Source organism: Temnothorax americanus, unplaced genomic scaffold (genome assembly GCF_048541705.1).
Source record: "Temnothorax americanus isolate GAGA-0224 unplaced genomic scaffold, ASM4854170v1 Scaffold37, whole genome shotgun sequence".
NCBI classification, from domain to species: Eukaryota; Metazoa; Arthropoda; class Insecta; order Hymenoptera; family Formicidae; genus Temnothorax; species Temnothorax americanus.
Genome location: NW_027509515.1, coordinates 242,461 through 264,591, shown reverse-complemented (window position 1 = coordinate 264,591; position 22,131 = coordinate 242,461). Strand labels below are relative to the sequence as shown.

The 22,131-nt window shown below is 38.6% G+C and overlaps 2 protein-coding genes and 1 long non-coding RNA gene across 6 annotated transcripts in view; 2 read left to right on the top strand and 1 right to left on the bottom strand.

The window, feature by feature from the left end:
* The window catches only part of LOC143901997 (uncharacterized), an 88,930-nt gene extending 85,507 nt beyond the window's left edge, over window positions 1-3,423 (top strand). Inside the window, exon 5 of the long non-coding RNA XR_013258239.1 lies at window positions 3,359-3,423. This is a non-coding gene — a long non-coding RNA (uncharacterized LOC143901997). The remainder of the gene's footprint in view (window positions 1-3,358) is intronic.
* Window positions 3,424-3,436: 13 nt separating this feature from the next.
* On the top strand, window positions 3,437-7,529 carry LOC143901996 (ropporin-1-like protein). 3 transcript variants are annotated; one of them, XM_077414666.1, is made up of 6 exons: window positions 3,437-3,769; window positions 4,379-4,637; window positions 4,736-4,920; window positions 5,400-5,636; window positions 6,115-6,203; window positions 6,328-6,862. In XM_077414666.1, the coding sequence occupies exons 1-5, from the start codon at window positions 3,514-3,516 to the stop codon at window positions 6,165-6,167; spliced, it is 990 nt and encodes a 329-aa protein (XP_077270792.1). In that variant the 5' UTR covers window positions 3,437-3,513; the 3' UTR covers window positions 6,168-6,203; window positions 6,328-6,862. The 3 variants fall into 3 exon arrangements, with proteins under 3 accessions (XP_077270792.1, XP_077270791.1, XP_077270793.1); XM_077414665.1 differs by lacking the exon at window positions 6,115-6,203 and having other exon boundaries at window positions 6,721-7,529; XM_077414667.1 differs by having other exon boundaries at window positions 6,115-6,862.
* Window positions 7,010-10,376, bottom strand: Gnptab (N-acetylglucosamine-1-phosphate transferase subunits alpha and beta). 2 transcript variants are annotated; one of them, XM_077414663.1, is made up of 7 exons: window positions 9,939-10,376; window positions 9,356-9,777; window positions 9,061-9,272; window positions 8,178-8,961; window positions 7,929-8,100; window positions 7,657-7,844; window positions 7,010-7,549 (listed from the first exon to the last, which is right to left on the bottom strand). In XM_077414663.1, exons 1-7 carry the CDS (start codon window positions 10,140-10,142, stop codon window positions 7,240-7,242), a joined length of 2,292 nt encoding a protein of 763 aa, XP_077270789.1. In that variant the 5' UTR covers window positions 10,143-10,376; the 3' UTR covers window positions 7,010-7,239. The 2 variants fall into 2 exon arrangements, with proteins under 2 accessions (XP_077270789.1, XP_077270790.1); XM_077414664.1 differs by having other exon boundaries at window positions 9,990-10,369.
* Between the last annotated feature and the right edge of the window lie 11,755 nt (window positions 10,377-22,131).

Below are 22,131 nucleotides of genomic sequence, written 5' to 3'. Positions count from 1 at the left end.
TTCCTTTGACTTTAATACATATTCGAAGCTACTTTGAAAAATTTGGTTGCGCACTGCTGGATGATAATTTCATTCCATGCAGGCACGTCGCAGGGTCACTTTGAAGGATTCCGTTGATTTAAACTATTTAAAGCGAAGATCCAAAAATCTTTAAGATAAAGCGCACGGAAAAGTCCATCGGGTGATCAAATCCGGCGGCGAGTTTGGCGGCCAAACGTCCTTGCCTTGACAACCGGCGGGAAACATCAGCTTCACACGAAATAAAAGTGTGTTACATTACGGATTTCTTTATACGTTAGCATAACTCCAAGTTTACGGACAGATTTAAAATATATGATCGGCACTTAAGGGGATCCTAAAGCGAAGGCCGAACTTCCTCGATGTCGGTAATGTCAACATTTCTAGTCCTGTTTTCTATGTCATATATCTATATATATATATCTGTCTTTGTCTAACGAGAGGCATCTGTCCTTGTTTCGATTGCTGCGCCATCTCTTGCTACACGCAATACTGCTTATCTTATCAATCTGAATGTGCTTTTGCTGCTTTTGCACATATAAAAATTTATTTAAACTCTAGGCGTTGAATGTTAGTTCATCTATTTACACAATATTGTTCCTACATGTTGTCCCTAGGTCATGCCGGTCTAATTTTGTGAATATTTATCGTGGCATTTTTGTACAAAGCAAATATTGTCGTCACGTTTACCAAAAATTAACAAAAATATTAATTTTTTTTGTTTTCGATATAAATTCGACCACCATGACCTAGATTTTGATGCGTACTTTAATTCTAGACAAGAATTTTGCATTTCCATAAAGCCATTTAAAAGATTAGTGTTAAGAAAAAAAGCCGGTATTACAGACGGCTTTCGGATCCCCTTAATATAACGTAACGTGTTACGAATTTCTTGTGCGGAGAGCCTAATCCTTCCGCTACGGCAGAGATAAGCCGCCGTTGTGCCGTCGCTGTATCCCGCATGCGACAACGAGCCGCGAATGTATACATACACTTTACTGCGGATAGATTCTGTTATCTCGTCGTACTTTGATGCAATTTATTGATTTTTATATTCGACTTATCTTAAATTTAAACCAATGAAAAAAATTCATGGCACAGAAAATTAAAATATTTGAACACAAAGTTTTTTGGAATTAAATGATAGTTAGGCTTGTATTTGCAAAGTTACGTGGAAAGGTCGTGGGGCCAATAAACGAGTGACAATCGTATATTTTGCTCAATTTGGTTGAATCGATTATGTATCGATCACAATTGGACATAGATATTGGTCACAATTCTATGTCGGTACCGACCACTTGTGCATCGATCACAATTGCATTTAATCTCGATCATCCTCAAAATCGCAATACTATATACTGCTTTGATTCCGTTTGAACTTTACCTGCACCGTTTTGTATTCGTTTCACACTACTTCTATGCATATTACAACAAAAATCGAGTGAAAAAGCAGTTTCTTTGTTCCATTTAAGTACTTAAATATCTTTCACTTAAATGTCTTCCACATAGTTTAATTTAAAAAGTCAGGTAATGGTTTAAAGGCTGATCTACAATGTGCTCTTTGCTTTCTGTTTTTTGCTCTTAACCTCTTTGCGACTATCCCGTATTTTGCAATTCCGTCGCGTAACGTGATGTTTTTTGTCTCTTCTGAAGTTCGTTAATTTTTATCTTAGGCGACAGAGAACAAAAAACATCGCGTTACGCGACGCAATTGCGAAATACGGGATAGTCGCAAACAGGTTAAGAGCAAAAAACAGAAAGCAAAGAGCACATTGTAGATCAGGCTTTTTAGGTTTAGGTGCTTAAAGCATATTCTGCTCGCTGAACTATGGTAACGTCGAATATTTTTTTTTTTACAAAAGCTGTATTTCTTAATTTTTTTTAACATTAGTTACAATAAATGGAAAACATTGTAATAAATTTAAGAATATCAATAACCCAGACAGCCGAATCTGTCGAGAACAGATTTTGAAAGTGTCTGCTGCAAATTTTGTCGATAGAATGTCAGCAGAAATTATATATAAGAGATACTGGGGTTAATAGAACAATGGCAGTAGATTGATTGCAGAAACTGACCAAGATCCGTTGCTTCGTAACCATGCAATTTGAATAATGTATTTCATTTAAACCCATCAGTAAATCTGCTCGCAATATGACAATAGATTGGCAGTAGATTTCGCTCAGATATCACAATAGATCCGATATCATCTGTGTCCGCATTAAATTCGTGTTTTGCCGATATGTAGAGCCTGCCCATATAATCTGACAGCAGATTGTCGGCAGAAACCGAGCAAAATCTGTTCATTATTTAAACATTTAAATGAAATAAAGCATTAAAAATTTAAATGGTAGATTTTGTTCACTTTCTACGATCAAGCTGCCATTATATTCTTTTAGCAAAATCTGTTTATTTTTGCTGGCATTCTATCGACAATATTTGCGGCAGATATTTTCAAAATTTATTCTTGACAGATTTGGCTATGTAGGAATAATTATGTTTATAAAATGATAAATTCTGTTTAATTTTTGCCGACAATCTGCTGTCAGATTACGACGGGCAAACTCTTCTAGCACAAGACACGAGTTTAATGCAGACAGAGATATGATACCGAATCTGTCTTGCGATATCTGAACAAATATTTGCTATCAGCCTGTAGTCATTATATTGCAGGCAGTTTGTTTATTACTGGGATAGTGTCGTTTGAAGTTTTAATCGCTGTGATTAAGAGGGAGGGTGCAATTGTGAAATTATTTTACAAAACTGCTCATATTTCTTTTTTTCATTATTAAATCAACATATTCGAACCATTGAATCATTCCTCATTCTTTTTCTCGTCATTAAGTCAATGTATTCAAATCATTAAATATTTTTTTTCTTATGATTGACTACAATTTCGATTTACGTGAAAAAAATTCTATGATCGTATTTAAAAAAATATAATAATACGCGCGGTTGTGTATATGTAACTTAATGACGGTATATCTTGCAGATACATCGGCTTGTATGTCTGTAAAAAAAAATATTGCAGAATCTTATCAAAAACCTCCTATCATTTTTTCTTATATATAAAAGAGAACTCTCTAAACCCGTCTCGGTCATTAACACTAGTACAACCAGCGTTATTTGTACACGTAGACATTCTCTATACAGAACTTCGAAATTAGAGTGCTTGATAGGAAATAAATTGACAAGTATAATCATTTTTTATCTCGACAAAAGTCAACATAAATTCCAACAAAAGCACCTTAATAATTTCTATAATTTAAAACAATTAAGAAATTTGAAAATTCTCATTCCGAGTTGGTTATTCCTATAGTTAAAATAAAATCACCCGCTTAGAATACTTCGCGTGCTCGCGCGCGAAACTGCCGTCGCCGACGACGGTTTCCGTTTCCCGGACGACGGAAGGCACCGCGGGAACACAACAATCGGCCGAGCCGACCGAGTCGACCGACCCGCCGTGGATCGTGGACGACGCCGTTGTATTGCCGAGGATGTCGTTCGTCGAACAACCGTCGCTCGGGCGAGAGATCGCGGTGCCGGCCAGGCTGCCGATGATCCTGAAGCAGTTCTGCAAGGCCGCCATCCGCACGCAGCCTTACGACCTGCTCAAGTGGTCCGGCTCGTACTTCCGCGCGCTGGCCGACGGCGAAGAGCCGCCGGTCAAGCCGCGGCTCGAGTACCCGTCGTCGAGCACGGCCTCCGGTTTGACTGTGGGCTTCCTCAGGGTACTGCTGCGGCAGTTTGGAAGTACGCGAGTGGCCACCGAAAAGACAAGGCTTCGACCGGGGTATCTTTTTAACAAGCACCAATTAACAGTGATATTACGTCAATACCCTGAAGAAAAAAATTTTTCATATTTTCTCAGAAATTTTGTAAAAATTCAGACTTGAAAAATTCTTAAAAAAATATATAATTTCTCTCTGAGATGTTTTCAGAAATAATTGGATGAGGCTTTTCGGAATATTTCAGTTGCCGTACATGAAAATTTCTTAATTACACAGATTTTCTCATATTTTTTATTTTTTTCACAAAGAACGTTAGTTGAGAAATCTGAAGTATTTTATTCTTATTAATTTTGTCTGAGTTCTTTCGAAAAATGTTCTAATTTATATTAAAAAATCTGAAAAATTCTGAGCAGTTTGAAAATTTTTATAGAAATTCTGATTAATAACATGAAAAATTCTGAGATATTTTTCCACCAGGGTATTATAATTTTCCACTCTGTGAAATATATGTATAATAACACATGTTGCACAACAGTTAAGTAGGAAATTATAATATTGACATAATGTCACTGTTAGTTGGTGTTTGCTGCGTTTCTGCATGATAATCTAGTATGATGATAATCCTTTCCAGATTACAACAAGACGCTGCCGGTCGAAACGATTTCGCGTCGCTGGGACTGCCTCTGCCTGGACCGTAGGGACCTCGACACGATCCTCGCGATTGGAAGATTTCGTCGCACCTGCCAGGTGAAGAAGTTCCTCACTATAGCGGTGGGCCTGCTCGGCGCCAGTCTCACCGAGACGATGATCATGGTCTGCCAATTATTCAGCCACGAGCCGGACGGCGGATCCGCGATGATCCCGCTCACCTTGTTTATGGAGATATACGAGTAAAGCTCGGCATATAGTGATGTTTCAACTCTTTCTCCAGTTTTTGCTATTATATTGATTGCAACTGTCCGAATAACACGTTGTCCAAAATGAATAGGTATTTAGCAGGACTCGCGTGCGACGGCAACAAGAAAGACACGGTTCAAAATCAAAATACAACGGAGCGTACCGCGTGTAAAGATGAGAGCTCCGTCGATCGTACCTACTCCATAAACAGCCAAGACACCGACGTGGACATTAATTCGGAATTGATATCCAAGGACGAGGTCAATCTGTCAAAGAGTACGTTACTCTCCTCTGATGGAAATATTTTTCGCTGAAAGTACTATGAAATCGACGAAAAGGGAAATAAAAGTTGTTGAAAAATTACTGAATATATAATATTTCAAAATAAATCATAATTTTTCTTATGAAATGTAATGTAATGCTGTAATATATAAGGAAAGTTGAATTATATACTATTAAAAAGTAATAACAAATTTTTTTAAATATTATGAAATTTACTAAATTTTGAACTGAAAACTGAATTTTTACTGAAATTTTAACGGAATAATAATGAAATAGGGTTGAGAGAGAGAAAGAGAGAGAGAGAGAGAGAGAGAGAGAGAGAGATAATTTCAAATACGTTTCAGTAAAATTTTATTATTATATTTTCAGTAAAATATTTCCATCAAGTTCAACTGTTACGTTTCTTACGTAGCTCGCGCTTGTTGAGCTTACTTTACCCATTTAAATTCCTCCTGTTCAATTTCCTCTTGTAGCCGATTTGTCGGAGCTGATAGATAATAGTTCACTCGAAAAGGAAGCTACTAATTATGAAGAAAAGAGGGATGAATCTTCGACTAGTCCAAAAGGCGACGCCTTGACCGGCAAAGATCGCGCGGATTACAATGTAACAATCGGTAGGAAATTCTGCGGAATGAAAGATGCCAATGACGAAAGTCTATCTTCTGAAATAGAGAAGGCTACGAAAGTTACGTGTTATCCGAATGTGCCAGGTAACCAAGCATTCTCTTATATTATATCTTAACCGTAGAGATGTGCGAATCAGGGCTTTTTGATATCGAATCTCGAATCGAATTTCATTTCCTCTTTCGAATTTTAATTAAATCGTTGAAATATAATTTTTAATTAACAACATAATTATTAGATTAAATTTTACACGTAAATAATAAGAGGATATTTTTAAAAAAATGGAAAAATAATATTGATTATATAAATTCTTTTTTTAAAGCAAAAAAAAATTAAATATTTAATATGAAACTAATAAAGAGTATATTTTATTTAATGTCACAGTAACTAAAACAATTAGGCTAAAAATCATAGATAAATTATTAAAATACTCTAATCTAGTATCCAATAATATTATCCAATTACATTCATAGAAATTAAATTAAAATAATAGTTTATTTATTATCAATACTCATAGCTTACTATTTTTTATGCATATTCAAACTTTTACTTACAATTTGGTAGAATCAAAAGGCATATCAAAAATTGGAAATAAACTTTTTGACTGCTACTTCTAGCCGCTCAGAGTGCTGGTCTACAACCTTGCTTTAAAGATATTTAAGCTCTAAGCCGTAAACGTTATAATAATGAATGCACTCACTGAATGCATCTATTAACATGGTCGTATTTTTATTTATTAATGGAAAATTATGATTTTATCAAATTGACAATATATAGGTATGATGAAACTCACCCGATTCGATTCGTATTCGAATAGTTCACACATCTCTTCGAACTTAACCGTTCGAATGCCGTAGATGATCATGATACGAAAAATGCGGCGCGTTCGCGCCTCTCCTACACGTCGAAAAACGTAGATATTATAAGTAAAAATAAAATTTGTCATACTTCTTTAATTTTTTTAAAATAAATTAAAAGAAAACACTTCGATGGATAATGCCTAACCAGATTCTGAGAATTGCGGTAGAACCTGATGAGCGTATTATCAGCACGCTTGCCGAAGTCTTTCAATACGAAAAAGTAAGCAGTGCGGTCGCGCTGCGGGCACTCGAACGGTCAATAATCATCCGCTAACTTGTCCATTGGAATCTGTACACAATTGAAATGTAGGTATAGGACCTCGTGTGCCAGCAGAGCGAGTTGCGAGCGTAACAGCATGGATGCTCGAGTGCGCAAGGCTGCAGGAGGGTATGGTCGGTCCGCGAAATATTCGACATACGAGCTGCCCGCTTTTGCACGAACGATCGACGTCAAAGTGATAACGCCTCGTTATTTTGTAATAATGAATACGGAGAATGCCTTCATGCAACGTGTGCTTAACTCGCGGGACTAGAATCTTCGATCTTCAGACATACCTGTCATTCGCACGACCTTAATTAAATATTCCATTATATATAAATTATATGTCAAACTTTTTATTAAAATGCGATTATAAAAAGTGTTTATTGTATCACAGACATATCATTATCTGATTTTAGAATGTCGAATCAAAAAATTCTTACAGATCTTCCGACAAATGTTTTTAAATTATAAATTTAACATTGCGTATTATATTGATAGCTAATATTGTTAGTTCCATCGTGCAGCTGTACATACGTGGATTGATAGTTTGGCTTTATTATTAATTCTTCACGCTAGAAACGTAGATAATTCTCGAGTTCTACACAATCTACGCATGTGATGGTAGAGTACGTGATAGAATGTAAACATAAAGAGCAACGCCAGAAGGCACAATAGTAGGTTTCTAGCTTTCGCACGACTTGCTCGCCATTCAAGAAGTTCGTGTAGGTGGGAAAAACGATTTCGATATTGTGACGGTAATTCAAACGTGCTTCGCAGCGGATACAGCGAACGATAAAAATCGTTTAACAGGGCGCGAACAATCTCGTTCTCGGAACGTCGAATAGGGTCGATGTCATCGTTCAAGCAGATAAACTTCCTGAAAGCGTTAATACACATGTAAATCGTTCCTATGTATGCGAATCGTTCCTATTATATATGTATTTAAGGGAAATGAAAAATATATAGTATATATGTATGACATACTTTGGATCTCTCCGAATTTCATCGAGCAATTGTACTGTTAAGGAAACATTGCTGGTCAACATCTCGAAAATTTCATTCTTGCCAGCCTTTATTATTTCATGCGGATACCGACTACCTTTGCCGAATTTTAATTGCATCCTTCTAGAAACTGATTCGCAGTTCAATATCAATTCCTTCGAAACCACTGGCTGTAAAAAAACAAAGAAATTGCAATTTTCCAAATTTTATTTTAAATCCGCACAAAGTATTATAAGAGTGCACCTCGTACTTACGAGAGTGGAGTCCAGATACCTCTCTCCGGGTGGAACGTCAATGATATCCGGCAGATTTATCCGACGCGAACAATTTATTATCTCACTTTCAAATTCCATGACTAGATTATAATCGAGTGGCAACGGGTATAATCTCGATAAAAGCGTCCTTATTTCTCTGTCCGACCAAGTGCTAAGGGCATCGGCCGATTTGTAACGTCATTACAATTACAATTTGGTGTAATCATAGGTGGGCACGTTGTTTCTTACCGTGATTTGTCAGTGTCAAACATGTCGAATATCTCCCCGACGGGCACTCTCCGTTTCTCGCTTGATAAAAAGTAGAAGTAAGAAAATGCAAATTGCATATCCTCGGGATCTCTCACTTTGTGACTAGACGTTTTCTTAAATTCAAGATCAAACTTCTCCTGCATACTATTTACGATCCACTTATCTACCAAGTGCGGCATATGCGCTGGCACTCGCCTCCGTTCGAGGCCGTAAGCGGCGTTGTATATCTTATTAACGTATAACAAAGACTCCGCATAAGTGTCCAATCCTCGTGCATTGCGTTTCCACTGATTCGGATATGCGAATTTATCGAACTTAACAGAATTGTTGGACTGCGCCGCATTCATGATATTGCGATAACGTTTTAATTGTTTGATACGATATGCAGTTTTTCTCGAGGCATTTACGTGTAAAAGTTTGGAATATATTGTCTTCAAATTTCTTATAGATTTATACTTTTCTCCATCGTTAATTTTTATGCTTCGCGCTTGTAATTCCTTAGAACTGCTATTTCCGAGATTGTAAAACGTTTGGATTGGCGTAGAAGTAGTACTGAGATTATACAAATGTAATGTTTGAACTGTGGACATTAGCATGTCTTCTGGCGATGGACGAATGACGTTTCTATTGCGTAAGATGCTTAACAGTCTCAGCTCGTTATTATTGTTTTCACGAGAATCTTGTAGATACTTGTACGGATAGTCATCTTCCTCTTCCATCATCTCGCTATCTATAGGGACATCAGTCGTTTGGCAATCTCCACCTATGCAATCCATCGAAATACACAACATTCTTTCAGATAATGTATAAAAATACATACTTGTACATATCGTTATTAGAAAAAGATAATTTAGATAATTACCGTCAAATTCGCACAACGTCGTATTACAAGCGTGATCGCACGATCCATCGCCGACCCATGCCCACGGACAGATCTCGGAGCAATCGGGAACCCACCACGCCAGGTATACCTTTTGTCCGCCCGCTTGAGTTATAAAATCTTCTGGCCATATTTCAGCACCTAACATGACGTCGTCGTTAAAATACAAGAACTTATCGGAGACTCCAGGTATCCTGGAAGAAGAGAGATATTGTTGCTTGTCTGTGCGTCCCTGCTGTGTTCATGTGCACATAATGTATTTCATATTTCCAAGCACCTATGAACATGACTTTCAATAGCAGGACTAGAAAAGGTTGGTAAATCACTTTTATTCAGAAAAATGTCTTCATGAGTGACCAAAGTCACCCGAGGATTGTCCATATCGAGCCAGCTCGGTATTTGGCCGTTGGTAACGATGTAAACATGCCTCACCCAGGGTGCATACATCTCCAATGATCGCAACGAATAGCGTAGCTCGTCTTTGTCACTGAATCTCGAAGCTGCGGCACTGAGATCCACAACTGGCACATGTTTCTGAAGACTTTCTAAAAATAGCGAATCAGATCCGTTCACCCAGGTGTAAACCACGTCTATGGGGACGTGCTGGCACAATTTGTTTTGGAAAGATTTTCCCAGGATATTGTCGTTGAAGGAGTGAAAAACCGCTTCATATTTTTCCTTGCTCCATATCAACCATACCTGCGTAACAAAGTCAATTGAAGTCTATCGAAGTTTCAACTTGTTAGATATTCCAAATATGTAAAATATTATGTTGATAATGTACATGCTGAACGAAACATTTCAATCGGAAGACCAAACAATTTGGAATACACATAACTTTCGTTGTAAAACGTCGTTACCTGGACGTATTTATACGATGTGCATAAAGAAAATAAATGTTGTATTCTAACCTCTCCAAAGTGTACTATGCCGATAAATATGCAAGTAAACGCCACCAATATCACGAGCAATGAGTACTTATACGAGAGCAAGTCGTAACACCGTCGCTGTATCAACTTCCATGTGCTCATTATATTGATAAAGACGTTAGATGCAATTAGCATCGCTATGTTCAATCGAAGGGTGAGGGTGAGACCATGCGATGCTGCGCACTATTGCGCGCTGCGCACTGTGTGGGGTGTGGGGTGTGGGTACTGTGGGTGTGGGCACATATAGCGTATAGCGTGGGCAGTGGGCACACTGGGCACTGTGGGCCCACAAATATTTAAAAATAATGAACAAATATTTCGTTCACATAATCTAACCTGATTTATCTTTAACGAAATTCTGCTTTTTTGCAGCTTGACACAATAAATATATTACTTAGATCCATTTTGTTAATTTCTTAAACTTAATACAGTTAGAAAAAAATAAAAATTATTCTTATTTTTTTATATATATTCAAGACTTTTTTTAAATTGAACAATTCTTTTGAATTAAATAGCAATAATTCATAAGCATGAAAAGAGATAATGGGAGCTTTCCAGCAAGCGACACAAATTGTTATACTCAACGCCAAAAAAGAAAGATAAAACGACGTTTGTTTCGACTTGTATCTCTTGCTGGAAAGCTTCCAATGCAATGTGAATAAAAATTAATTAAAATTATAAAAATTAAATTTAATGTCTTCAACTTAAATATGTATAACTGCAGTAGAATAAATCAAAATTTTACTCTTTTTGTAAAAGTCAGAAGAATATATTTCTGTAAGAGGGTAGCGGTTAATTGAAATATAATACGTATCGTTCCGTGAGATTTCTCAGAAAGAAAAAGACAAATATTATGTATATATAAAATATGTCCATATATGATTTTATTATTTTCTTATATAATTTTTGTCCGTATATAATATACAAAAAAAATAATAAAAAGAATAAGTAAAAAATAATTTTGAAAATAATTTTTGTATTGTTTTTTACAGAAAGTAAAATTGCGATTAGATTGTACAATATTCTATATGTTTGGAATTTTACCAGCAATACAGGATGCGTGCAAAATCGTGTAGTACAAGCGAGAATAAAGTGATTGTATTAAAATAAGTCGAAAATTGTAGAAGAATAATTTTTTTTCGTACAAAATAATTTGTTAAAAAAAAAAACAATTTTGAAAATTTATCGAGTACACACGCATTTGACTATGTCTCGATAACGGATCTTGCGCTGCGTAGACTGCTGCTATTTCTGTTTGCGTTTATTTTTGTGGATATCGGCTATGTCATGATTTATTTCCTATCAATCCTATTATCTCGCTTAGCTATCAGTTTTTGCCAAGTTTGGAGTAAAATAAACGAGCCACTTTTAGCAAGCATTATTTACTCCACTCTTTCTCTGCAAATTCAAGTGTGGTATTTTTACGCGCATAAACGTTTAAAAATTTCTCTCGCTTTTACGATTTTGCTAGTACTCTGCATAACTTGCTGTATAATGTATTAAAATCAAAGAACAGCGTATGTAATGTGACGTTGCGGCCCGCCGCTTCGTGGCAGCGCTCCGCCGCCGTCACAAGGCGCGGAAATTCGCGCCTGGGGACGAGCCAGAGAGGCGACGACGAGATCTCCAGGGGCTAAAAATTTAATATTGTTTCCGCATTCTGATTCCAATTTTATTTTCATATGTAATTGTAATACGCGCGGCGCCTCACTCACACCACGGCGAACCTTCCACCGATTGAGAGAGGTCCAGGAGGACCAAGGACCGAGGAGGGGTGGCGAGAGCGGAAACTACAGCGGATCACGGGAGGCGAGAGCAACGCGGCAGGCGTGCGGCGTGTGAGGCAGCGATGGACGAAGGCTGATCACAGCTAGGCTGAAGGGTGACTGATCACTGCCCCGAGGTCAAACCGGAGGCACACCGGCCAGAACAAAGTCCAGTCCGCTGCCCAGGGACAAATTGAAGGAGTCGCTACGCCGCCGAAGGACCGTTGCGCGTCCCCGAAGGATCCCCTTGCGACGATCCTGCGTTGAGATTGAGATATCGCGCGAGCTTGCAAGCTCGCTCCCGATTGGTCGGCGCGCCCCTACGGAAGGGGGTGCCGCATCGATTCCGCAATCGAGCGGATTTAGCAAGAGTGAAGCAAGACACTCTCTGGTCACAGGTCACAGATTAATAGACAGATAGCCAAAGGTCCGAGTTGAGACGAGACCAGCATTTCTCACTGGCTCAGCGCCATACCGTGTAGCGGCCAATGCAGTAACTACGTTTTTAAGATTAGCGGGTCATTTTCGGACGAAGTCGCTAATAGTCGATAAGTCGCGTCGCTATTTTCTGTAACTCTTATATAACTATACAGTTTCGTTATCATAGTTATATTATCGTTGTGCAGATATAATATATGATAAAAAAATTGCGCAACGACAATATAATGATAACGAATTGTTGTTAATAGTTATAGAATCAGAGCGCACTGATCTCTAATAAGCCGAGAACTCCGCATGACGAGTTAGAGAAGTTATATTATTGTAATCAAAATTTTGTTAGGACTTTCAGCCCTTAAAAGAAATTTGTTATGTCAATTGTAGTTAAAAAGATATTGATGATTAACATAGAGTCTATTGCATCAAAGTTGCGACTTACATAGACCATTAATTAAGAAAACTATGAAATTTTTTTTGTTATTCAAACTTAAGAGTTTTTCAGGTTGCTAAATATTAATCTGATGTTAAATTCAGTTGATAAATTCAAAATGTCGGAGCCATATAGCGGCCGGATGTCAAAAGTATCATTGATAAAATCGATCTCGAATTGTGTAAGATATGTAAAAATTCTATCATTTTTATTTTTAATATCTGCTATTTTTAATTAACTTTGCCATCTGATTAATATTGCGGTTATTTAAAAAAAACCTTTAATTTTAAAATTAAAAAATAATTTACAAATTATGAATAGTATATGTATATAATATAGTTGCAACTTTTTGACGCAATAGATTCAGTGTTAATCTCGGTGTTAATAATAATCGTGCATCAATTATATGTTTTTAATCATAAATGACATAAGAAATTTCTTTTAAGAACAAATAAAGGATATATATTTTAATTCGCAATGCTTCTTTAATATTCAATTTCAATTCAATTCAATCTTTATTTCTTTCCCCTCCCGCGGTTGGAAAGGGTTTTTTTTTCAGGAAAACGTTCCCAAAAACTTTTACAATTATAATTATACATACATTCAGTCATTATCTGATACCTTTTACATGGCGTTTTACAGGGACATGCCCAACCCTTTATATATTTTAATTCTACTCGAAACCTTTTTGGGCGACTTTACACCACTACTATTACCCCTCCCCTTCTAGTGTCTTCCCTCCGTCCCCTCCTCCTGGTCCGCCTCATGCAATGCTCCTTTAATAAACTTATTCATTTAATTATATTTATTATTTATACCGTGTAGGAAAGTTTTGTTTGTATATCAATTAAAATTTCAAATAAACTCTTATGTAATTTCTCTGATAATTTTATAAAATTAATATTTTCATCAAGTTAAACTGCCAAATACGGTGAACCTGAACTTTGTTCACCTATATATATAGTAACAATTTTTTGTGTGAATTTTAAAAGTATATTCTTTTGCTTCGTCAACTACACACGCCGTACTTTCAATCTTGAAACGCAGTCTGAAACTGAAACGTACAATCACGTAATTAAATTGCTAATCAATTTAACAATACCGATACTATACCCATCTCCACACACACTGCAAAGAATGTTACGAAAATATTTTTAATTTATAAAATAGAATGTCTGTATGTGTATGTCTGATCTTTATACACTCTTAAACTATTCGACCAAATTTTTACCAAAAGTATATAAAATAGGGGTAGAATTTTCCGAGGAGTGCTATAGAGTGTCTAGTTTTTCGTTACCGATCTTTTTGGGAATCGGTATCCAAACTGATAGAAGAATTTTTTTCGATTAAGGATATTAAAACACAAATAAAGTCGTTTGAAGAAAAACGACTCCCGGGCGAAGCCCGGGTAACCAGCTAGTAGATTATAAAATTATTGATTATAATTTTTATTCTTATTTAAATTATAATTAATATCTAATATTTTTAATTTCAATTTATAAAATTAATTTTTATTTTATTATTAATTTCTTAAATTTTAATTTATTAATTTAATCAAAAAATATATTTTTCACATATATCGACTGATATCCTTTGGGAGGTCGTATCTTACACAATTCGAGATCGATTTTACACAATTTCCGGTTTTTCTGCTTAAACGCCAGTCAGGCAACCTTGAAGCTAAGTGTCTAATACATCCTATCTTGAAATAGATTACCAAAAATAAATTATAGTTGTCGAAATTTTCTCGTATTTTCTCGTATTTGTAGATACGACTTTGCACTTCAAAATTATAATTAAATGAACAAGATACGACATATTTATTTTTAAATGACAATAATAAATGTTATTTAAAAATAAATATGTCGTATCTTGTTCATTTGATTATAATTTTGAAGTGCGTTGTATCTATAAAAATTGCGTTTTTGCGTTTGTTTCCCACGAATAATATCAAATTAAACAATAAAGCTGTATTTTAATTCCAAATCACTATACTTTTGAACAGTAAAGCAAATTATCTTATTGTTTGTTGCTTATCAACAAAACAAAAATTTACGAATCCTGTACAGTGACAGTTTTTGAGATACGATCTCCCAAAAGATATCAGTCGATATACGATAGAAACAATAAAAAATATGAACAAGAAAAGATTTTGTCATCGTTGAAATGGAATTCGAACTTGTGAAGATCTATAAACGACAAAACATTTATGTTATTGAGTTATTGATTATTTTTACTGCCTAATCTATTATTGTAAGTATATGCAAAAGTTAAGTGAAAAAGCAAAACAAATGTAATGCGTTAAACATATCAAGAGACACGGTAGTGTCTCGCGCCAAGTACACGCGGAGCGAGACCGACCGTGACTCTTTTACGCGACGCGACGGGTTGCGAGTACCCGAGATGTTGAGATCTCGATAACGAGTGAACGGATCAAGTTCTAAGTAGGCTTGATCGATAGCTTGGGGTCCAATTAGGGGGGGGTTTCTCTCATAATATTCCGCTACGTGCCTTACGAGCGGAGATATTGCGACGCAAAGTCCAAATGTGAAAATTTATTTTTAAGATACTCCTAACGCTCTCATTCAATATTATTATGATTATCAGAGAAACGTCCTTTTCACTTTTTCGACGCTGGCGGCGCAGGTATCGCCAGTTTCGATATCGCGCGCGTATTTCAAAATTAGGTCGATAAACTTATCGGTCAGGAGGAAGATTTCTATTTAAGTAAAAATTAGGTATATATATAATAAATATTGAGTCAACGGAAAAGTAGGTTCTCTATGCTTGGCAGAAAGTGCCGCTAGGGAATTTTTAAGTCGATTCTTATGAATCAAGCTTGAATTTGATGTCTATGTATCCCAGGTTGCCGATGACAAGGTCCAGATAGTGCGCTTTATAGTTTTCGGTGTCCAGGTGTAATAATACGTTGAATTCGATGTCTACGTGTCCCAGGTTGCCGATGACGAGGTCCACATAGTGCGCTCCGTAGTTTTTGGTGTCTACGTGTATTAATATCTTGAATTCGATGTCCACGTGTCCCAGGTTGCCGATGACGGGATCCAGATAATGCGCTTCATAGATTTCGGTGTCCAGGTGTAATAATACGTTGAATTCGATGTCTACGTGTCCCAGGTTGCCGATGACGAGTTCCACATAGTGCGCTCCGTAGTTTTTGGTGTCTACGTGTATTAATATCTTGAATTCGATGTCCACGTGTCCCAGGTTGCCGATGACGGGATCCAGATAATGCGCTTCATAGTTTTCGGTGTCCAGGTGTAATCGTACGTTGAATGCGATGTCTAGGTGTCCCAGGTTGCCGATGACAAGGTCCACATAGTGCGCTCCGTAGTTTTCGGTGTCTACGTGTATTAATACCTTGAATTCAATGTTCACGTGTCCCAGGTTGCCGATGACAAGATCTAGATAGTGCGCTTCATAGTTTTCGGTGTCCAGGTGTAATCGTACGTTGAATTCGATGTCTAGGTGTCCCAGGTTGCCGATGACGAGGTCCACATAGTGCGCTCCGTAGTTTTCGGTGTCTACGTGTATTAATACCTTGAATTCGATGTCCACGTGTCCCAGGTTGCCGATGACGAGGTCCACACAGTGCGCATCGTAGTTTTCGGTGTCCAGGTGTAATAATACGTTGAATTCGATGTCCACGTGTCCCAGGTTGCCGATGACGAGGTCCACACAGTGCGCTTCGTAGTTTTCGGTGTCCAGGTGTAATCGTACGTTGAATTCGATGTCTAGGTGTCCCAGGTTGCCGATGACGAGGTCCACATAGTGCGCTCCGTAGTTTTCGGTGTCTACGTGTATTAATACCTTGAATTCGATGTCCACGTGTCCCAGGTTGCCGATGACGAGGTCCACACAGTGCGCTTCATAGTTTTCGGTGTCCAGGTGTAATAATACGTTGAATTCGATGTCCACGTGTCCCAGGTTGTCGATGACGAGGTCCACACAGTGCGCTTCGTAGTTTTCGGTGTCCAGGTGTAATAATACGTTGAATGCGATGTCCACGTGTCCCAGGTTGCCGATGACGAGGTCCACACAGTGCGCTTCGTAGTTTTCGGTGTCCAGGTGTAATCGTACGTTGAATTCGATGTCTAGGTGTCCCAGGTTGCCGATGACAAGGTCCACATAGTGCGCTCCGTAGTTTTCGGTGTCCACGTGTCCCAGGTTGCCGATGACGAGGTCCAGATATCGCGCTCCGTAGTTTTCGGTGTCTAGGTGTAATAATACCTCGAATTTGATGTCCACGTGTCCCAGGTTGTCGATGACGAGATCCAGATAGTGCGCTTCATAGTTTTCGGTGTCCAGGTGTAATTGTACGTTGAATTCGATGTCTAGGTGTCCCAGGTTGCCGATGACAAGATCCACATAGTGCGCTCCGTAGTTTTCGGTGTCTACGTGTATTAATATTTTGAATTCGATGTCCACGTATCCCAGGTTGCCGATGACGGGATCCAGATAGTGCGCTTCATAGTTTTCGGTGTCCAGGTGTAATCGTACGTTGAATTTGATGTCTACGTGTCCCAGGTTGCCGATGACGAGGTCCAGATAGTGCGCTTCGTAGTTTTCGGTGTCCAGGTGTAATAATATGTTGAATTCAATGTTTAGGTGTCCCAGGTTGCCGATGACAAGGTCCACATATTGCGCTCCGTAGTTTTCGGTGTCTACGTGTATTAATACCTTGAAATTGATGTCTAGGTGTCCCAGGTTGCTGATGACGAGGTCCACATAATGCGCTTCATAGTTTTTGGTGTCTAGGTGTATTAATAACTTTAAATCTGAATGGGTGCGTTCAGCCGATACTCCGCTAGCCTAGCAATCGTGAGCAGTTGCTCGTTTTTGCTCGTTTCTTCTCTTTTTAATCCAGTAAGTCAAAAAAGAGGAAACGAGCGAAAACGAGCGACTGCTCACGATTGCTAGGCTAGCAAAGTATCGGCTGAACGCACCCAATGTAGGACACGTAGATATCGAATTCGAGGTATTAATACATGTAGACACCGAAAACTACGAAGCGCACTATGTGGACCTCGTCATCGGCAACTTGGAACACGTGGCCATCAAATTCAAGGTATTAATACACCTGGACACCGAAAACTATAGAGCGCGCTATGTGGACCTCGTCATCGGCAACCTGGGACACCTAAACATTGAATTCAAGCTTGATTCATAAAAATCGACTTAAAATTTCCCTAGCGGCAGAATTAAAATTATGTCATGACATAATAAAAATCGCTGAATTAAAATTATGTCTAGACATAATAAAAATTGGACAAAAATTATGTTTAGACATAATAAAAATTGGATGAATTAAAATTATGTCTGACGTAAAAATAATTATCAAAAATATCGATACCTGATGAAGATATCGGTACATATACAGTTGCGAACAACATTCAGTAAGACACGCAAATAAAAATAAATAAAGAATTTTACAGTTAACGACTTATTAACATTAATCATGCTTTATTGCGATTATGTTTTATGTTGAAATTGAAAAATATATACAAGGTGTACAACTAAAAGGGTTACAGATTATTATTTTTAAAAAACTGAGCAAAATATTAAATTGTTGTTTTCTTTAGAAATAATAGTCCGTAACACTTTTAGCTTCATACCTTGTATTATATACGGTTTATGAAATTATAAGATATATTGTTTATAAGATTAAGTTGCGTAACACTACAAAAAGGCGTGATATCCGTACAAAATTACCTTTTTAAGAAAAAGGTAAAATGAGCGCCAAGTACACGCATAATAGTGTATATGTATTATGTTGTTACCCTGTTATGTTGTTACCTCGAAAAAAACAAAGTGGTAGTATTATACCTCCAAATAGCTTTATCCTGTACATACTGTTTATACAATGCGTAATATACTACAAAAAGGCGTGATATCCGCACAAAATTACCTTTTTTAAAAAAAGGTAAAAAAAGGCGCCAAGTACACGTATAGTAGTGTATATGTTGTTACCTAAAAAAAAAAGAAAGTGGTAGTATTATACCTCGAAAAAACCTAAGTAACAAGTGGTAGATCTTTATATCTCGAAAAATCTCGAAAAAATCTAAGCAGTAGTATCTTTATTTCCGAAAAATTATAACCCAAGTGATACACGTCACAAAATTATGTTACCTTATCAAAAAGAAGAGTCGCGCTTCAAGTGATCTATTACAATTACAAAAAAGAAATGATATCTCTTTAAGTTAGAGCGCCAATTACAGAGAGAACATGTATATTGCCTCAAAAAATAATTGTTGCACTACATTGAAAAATCTTTACATTGTGTCAATTAGAAAAGAATGTATAATAACAATTTTATAAGATTAAAAAATTTTATTTAAATTTAACAAGGGAATACAAGATATTTAAATACAAAGTTATTTACATGTGTATTTTTTAATGGCCACAAAGAATTACAGAAGTAACAGTACAAAATAAAAATATTTTATTAAAATACATAAATTTTTCTTGTAAAAAAACTTGGCGCTGCTAGACCACAACTTCTATAAAGCAGGGCATACACACGTGTGTATGTGCCCCATCATTAAACAGTTAAATCGCGCAGAATAACCAAGCATCTCGATTCAAGCAGTTAGGGCTCACGCTGGGAGTTTCTTTATATGCGTGGAAAGCACACACACACACACACACACACACACACACACACACACACACACACACACACACACACACACACACCCACGCACGCACGCACGCACGCACGCACGCACGCACGCACACACACCCCGCACGCACGCACGCACACACGCACGCACGCACGCACCCACCCACGCACCCACGCACCCACGCACGCACGCACGCACGCACGCACGCACGCACGCACGCACGCACGCACGCACGCACGCACGCACGCACGCACGCACGCACGCACGCACGCACGCACGCACGCACGCACGCACGCACGCACGCACGCACGCACGCACGCACGCACGCACGCACGCACGCACGCACGCACGCACGCACGCACGCACGCACGCACGCACGCACGCACGCACGCACGCACGCACGCACGCACGCACGCACGCACGCACGCACGCACGCACGCACGCACGCACGCACGCACGCACGCACGCACGCACGCACGCACGCACGCACGCACGCACGCACGCACGCACGCACGCACGCACGCACGCACGCACGCACGCACGCACGCACGCACGCACGCACGCACGCACGCACGCACGCACGCACGCACGCACGCACGCACGCACGCACGCACGCACGCACGCACGCACGCACGCACGCACGCACGCACGCACGCACGCACGCACGCACGCACGCACGCACGCACGCACGCACGCACGCACGCACGCACGCACGCACGCACGCACGCACGCACGCACGCACGCACGCACGCACGCACGCACGCACGCACGCACGCACGCACGCACGCACGCACGCACGCACGCACGCACGCACGCACGCACGCACGCACGCACGCACGCACGCACGCACGCACGCACGCACGCACGCACGCACGCACGCACGCACGCACGCACGCACGCACGCACGCACGCACGCACGCACGCACACGAGGGGGTGCAAGAAGGGCCTTCGGCCCCTTTCCCCCGCACCCACCCCGCCGGTAGGCAGCGTTGACCTCGCTTTACAACTTAAAGTACATGCTAAGTTGTAAAGCGAAATTATAAAGCACATGCATGGAGGGGTGCAAGGGGGCTTACATGCGTGAGCACACGTGAACAGGAAGGCTTTTCTCCCCTGCACTCCCCCCCCCATGCATGTACTTTATAATTTCGCTTTAGAACGTAAATAAAAAGTTACATTATGTTAACAATAAGAACTTAATTTAGTAAAAAAAATCTTGATTTTATTTGTTAACAGTCACAAAGTCCGAATTAAGCCACACCTAGGATTGACTAGTTAAAGTCCGAAGTGATTTTTCTTAGTTTCTAACTTTGACCAGCCGTATTAGTTATTCCTAGGATTGACTAGTCAAAAGCCGAAACGCAAAACTTATTTCGGGCTTTGACCAAGACGTTTAGTCGTTCCCCAGGATTGACTAGTCAATCCTAGGAATACCCGCGTTTCGGGCTTTGACTATAACATATATACCCATTAGAGAATATATAGATATTTTGTACCTACTTTAAACGGTAAGATATAAATGCACCCATGTGCACAAATAGGTAGCAATTTACTCCATTTGTACAAATTCTTGTATGAACACAGTGCACAAGATGACACTAATTCAGATAGATGAGCGAGCGTATATTTTATTTGCACATTATAAACAGCGCTAAGCGCAGAATGCATTTTGACAGTAGTCAATGCGGCGAGCGCAGAAATGGACCTCTATTAAGCTGAACTATTTAGGTGCTAATTAAGTGCCCTAGTCCGAATTTTGGTGCTCGAACCGTTTAGCAGAAAATCGCGTAGAGGGGTGGGATAAATACTTTAGGAAGATGTTAGAAGGAACGAAATACAAGCAAAGGCTAGGAGAAGGAGAGTTGGGAGAGCAGGGATTGGAGGGGGAAGTGGAGAAAGAGAAGGAGATGGGATAGGAGGAAGTAGAGAGAATACTGAAAGGGCTGAAAAAAGGTAAGGCGAGAGAGGACGAGATAGGAAATGAAGTGTAAAGTTATGGGGGAAGTGGTTTAAGAAAGGCGTTATGGGAGAGTATATATGGAAAGGAGAGGGTTTACACACACATTTACACACTGAATTATGCGATAGGGAAGCGATTAAAGAGGAAAAAGAAGGTAGTGGCTGCTTTTGTAGATCCAAGGGCGGCATTTGATTCAGTGAACAGGAGGGTTTTGGGAAGATGTCTGAAAAAACCAGGGGTGAGTGAGAAGTTGGGAAAGAGGATCATGGAAATATACGAGAAAACAAGGAGTGTAGTGAGGGTGGAGGAAAGATACGGAAGGAAATTTTGGACAGCGAGAGGGGTAAACGGAAAAATTAACAGACCCGATCAGGATTTAAACTCGAAACCTTTCGTTTTCTACCTTCGTAGTTTGTTACTGTGTTTTGCTTCACAATTGCTTTACCCCACATAGCAAAATGTTGGCAGTATGCCGACAGCATGCCAGTAAATTTATCTCATAATTTCGCAGCAAGATCTTCTTGTGCTGTGTTTTTTATTCTATTCTATTTGATTTTTACTACCTTATAATCCGTTTTATCAATAAGTATGCCAATTTACGTTGCATCTCAATTTTATATTTAAATATAAAACTGCATTATAAAAAAAAAAAAAATATATATATAAATTTAAATAGTTTCAAAAGACGTTACAAACATGTAAAATGATCTGATATTATTAATAATATATTTACTATTATTTGAACTGTACAATTAGTAAAAGAAATTTGGGTAAATTTTATTTTTAATAATTTTTAATAATTTTTAATAATAAACGAGAGCCTTATAATTTTTAATTTTTAATAATTGCTTTTGAATGTTTCGTTTTTACCAAATTTTATATATAAAA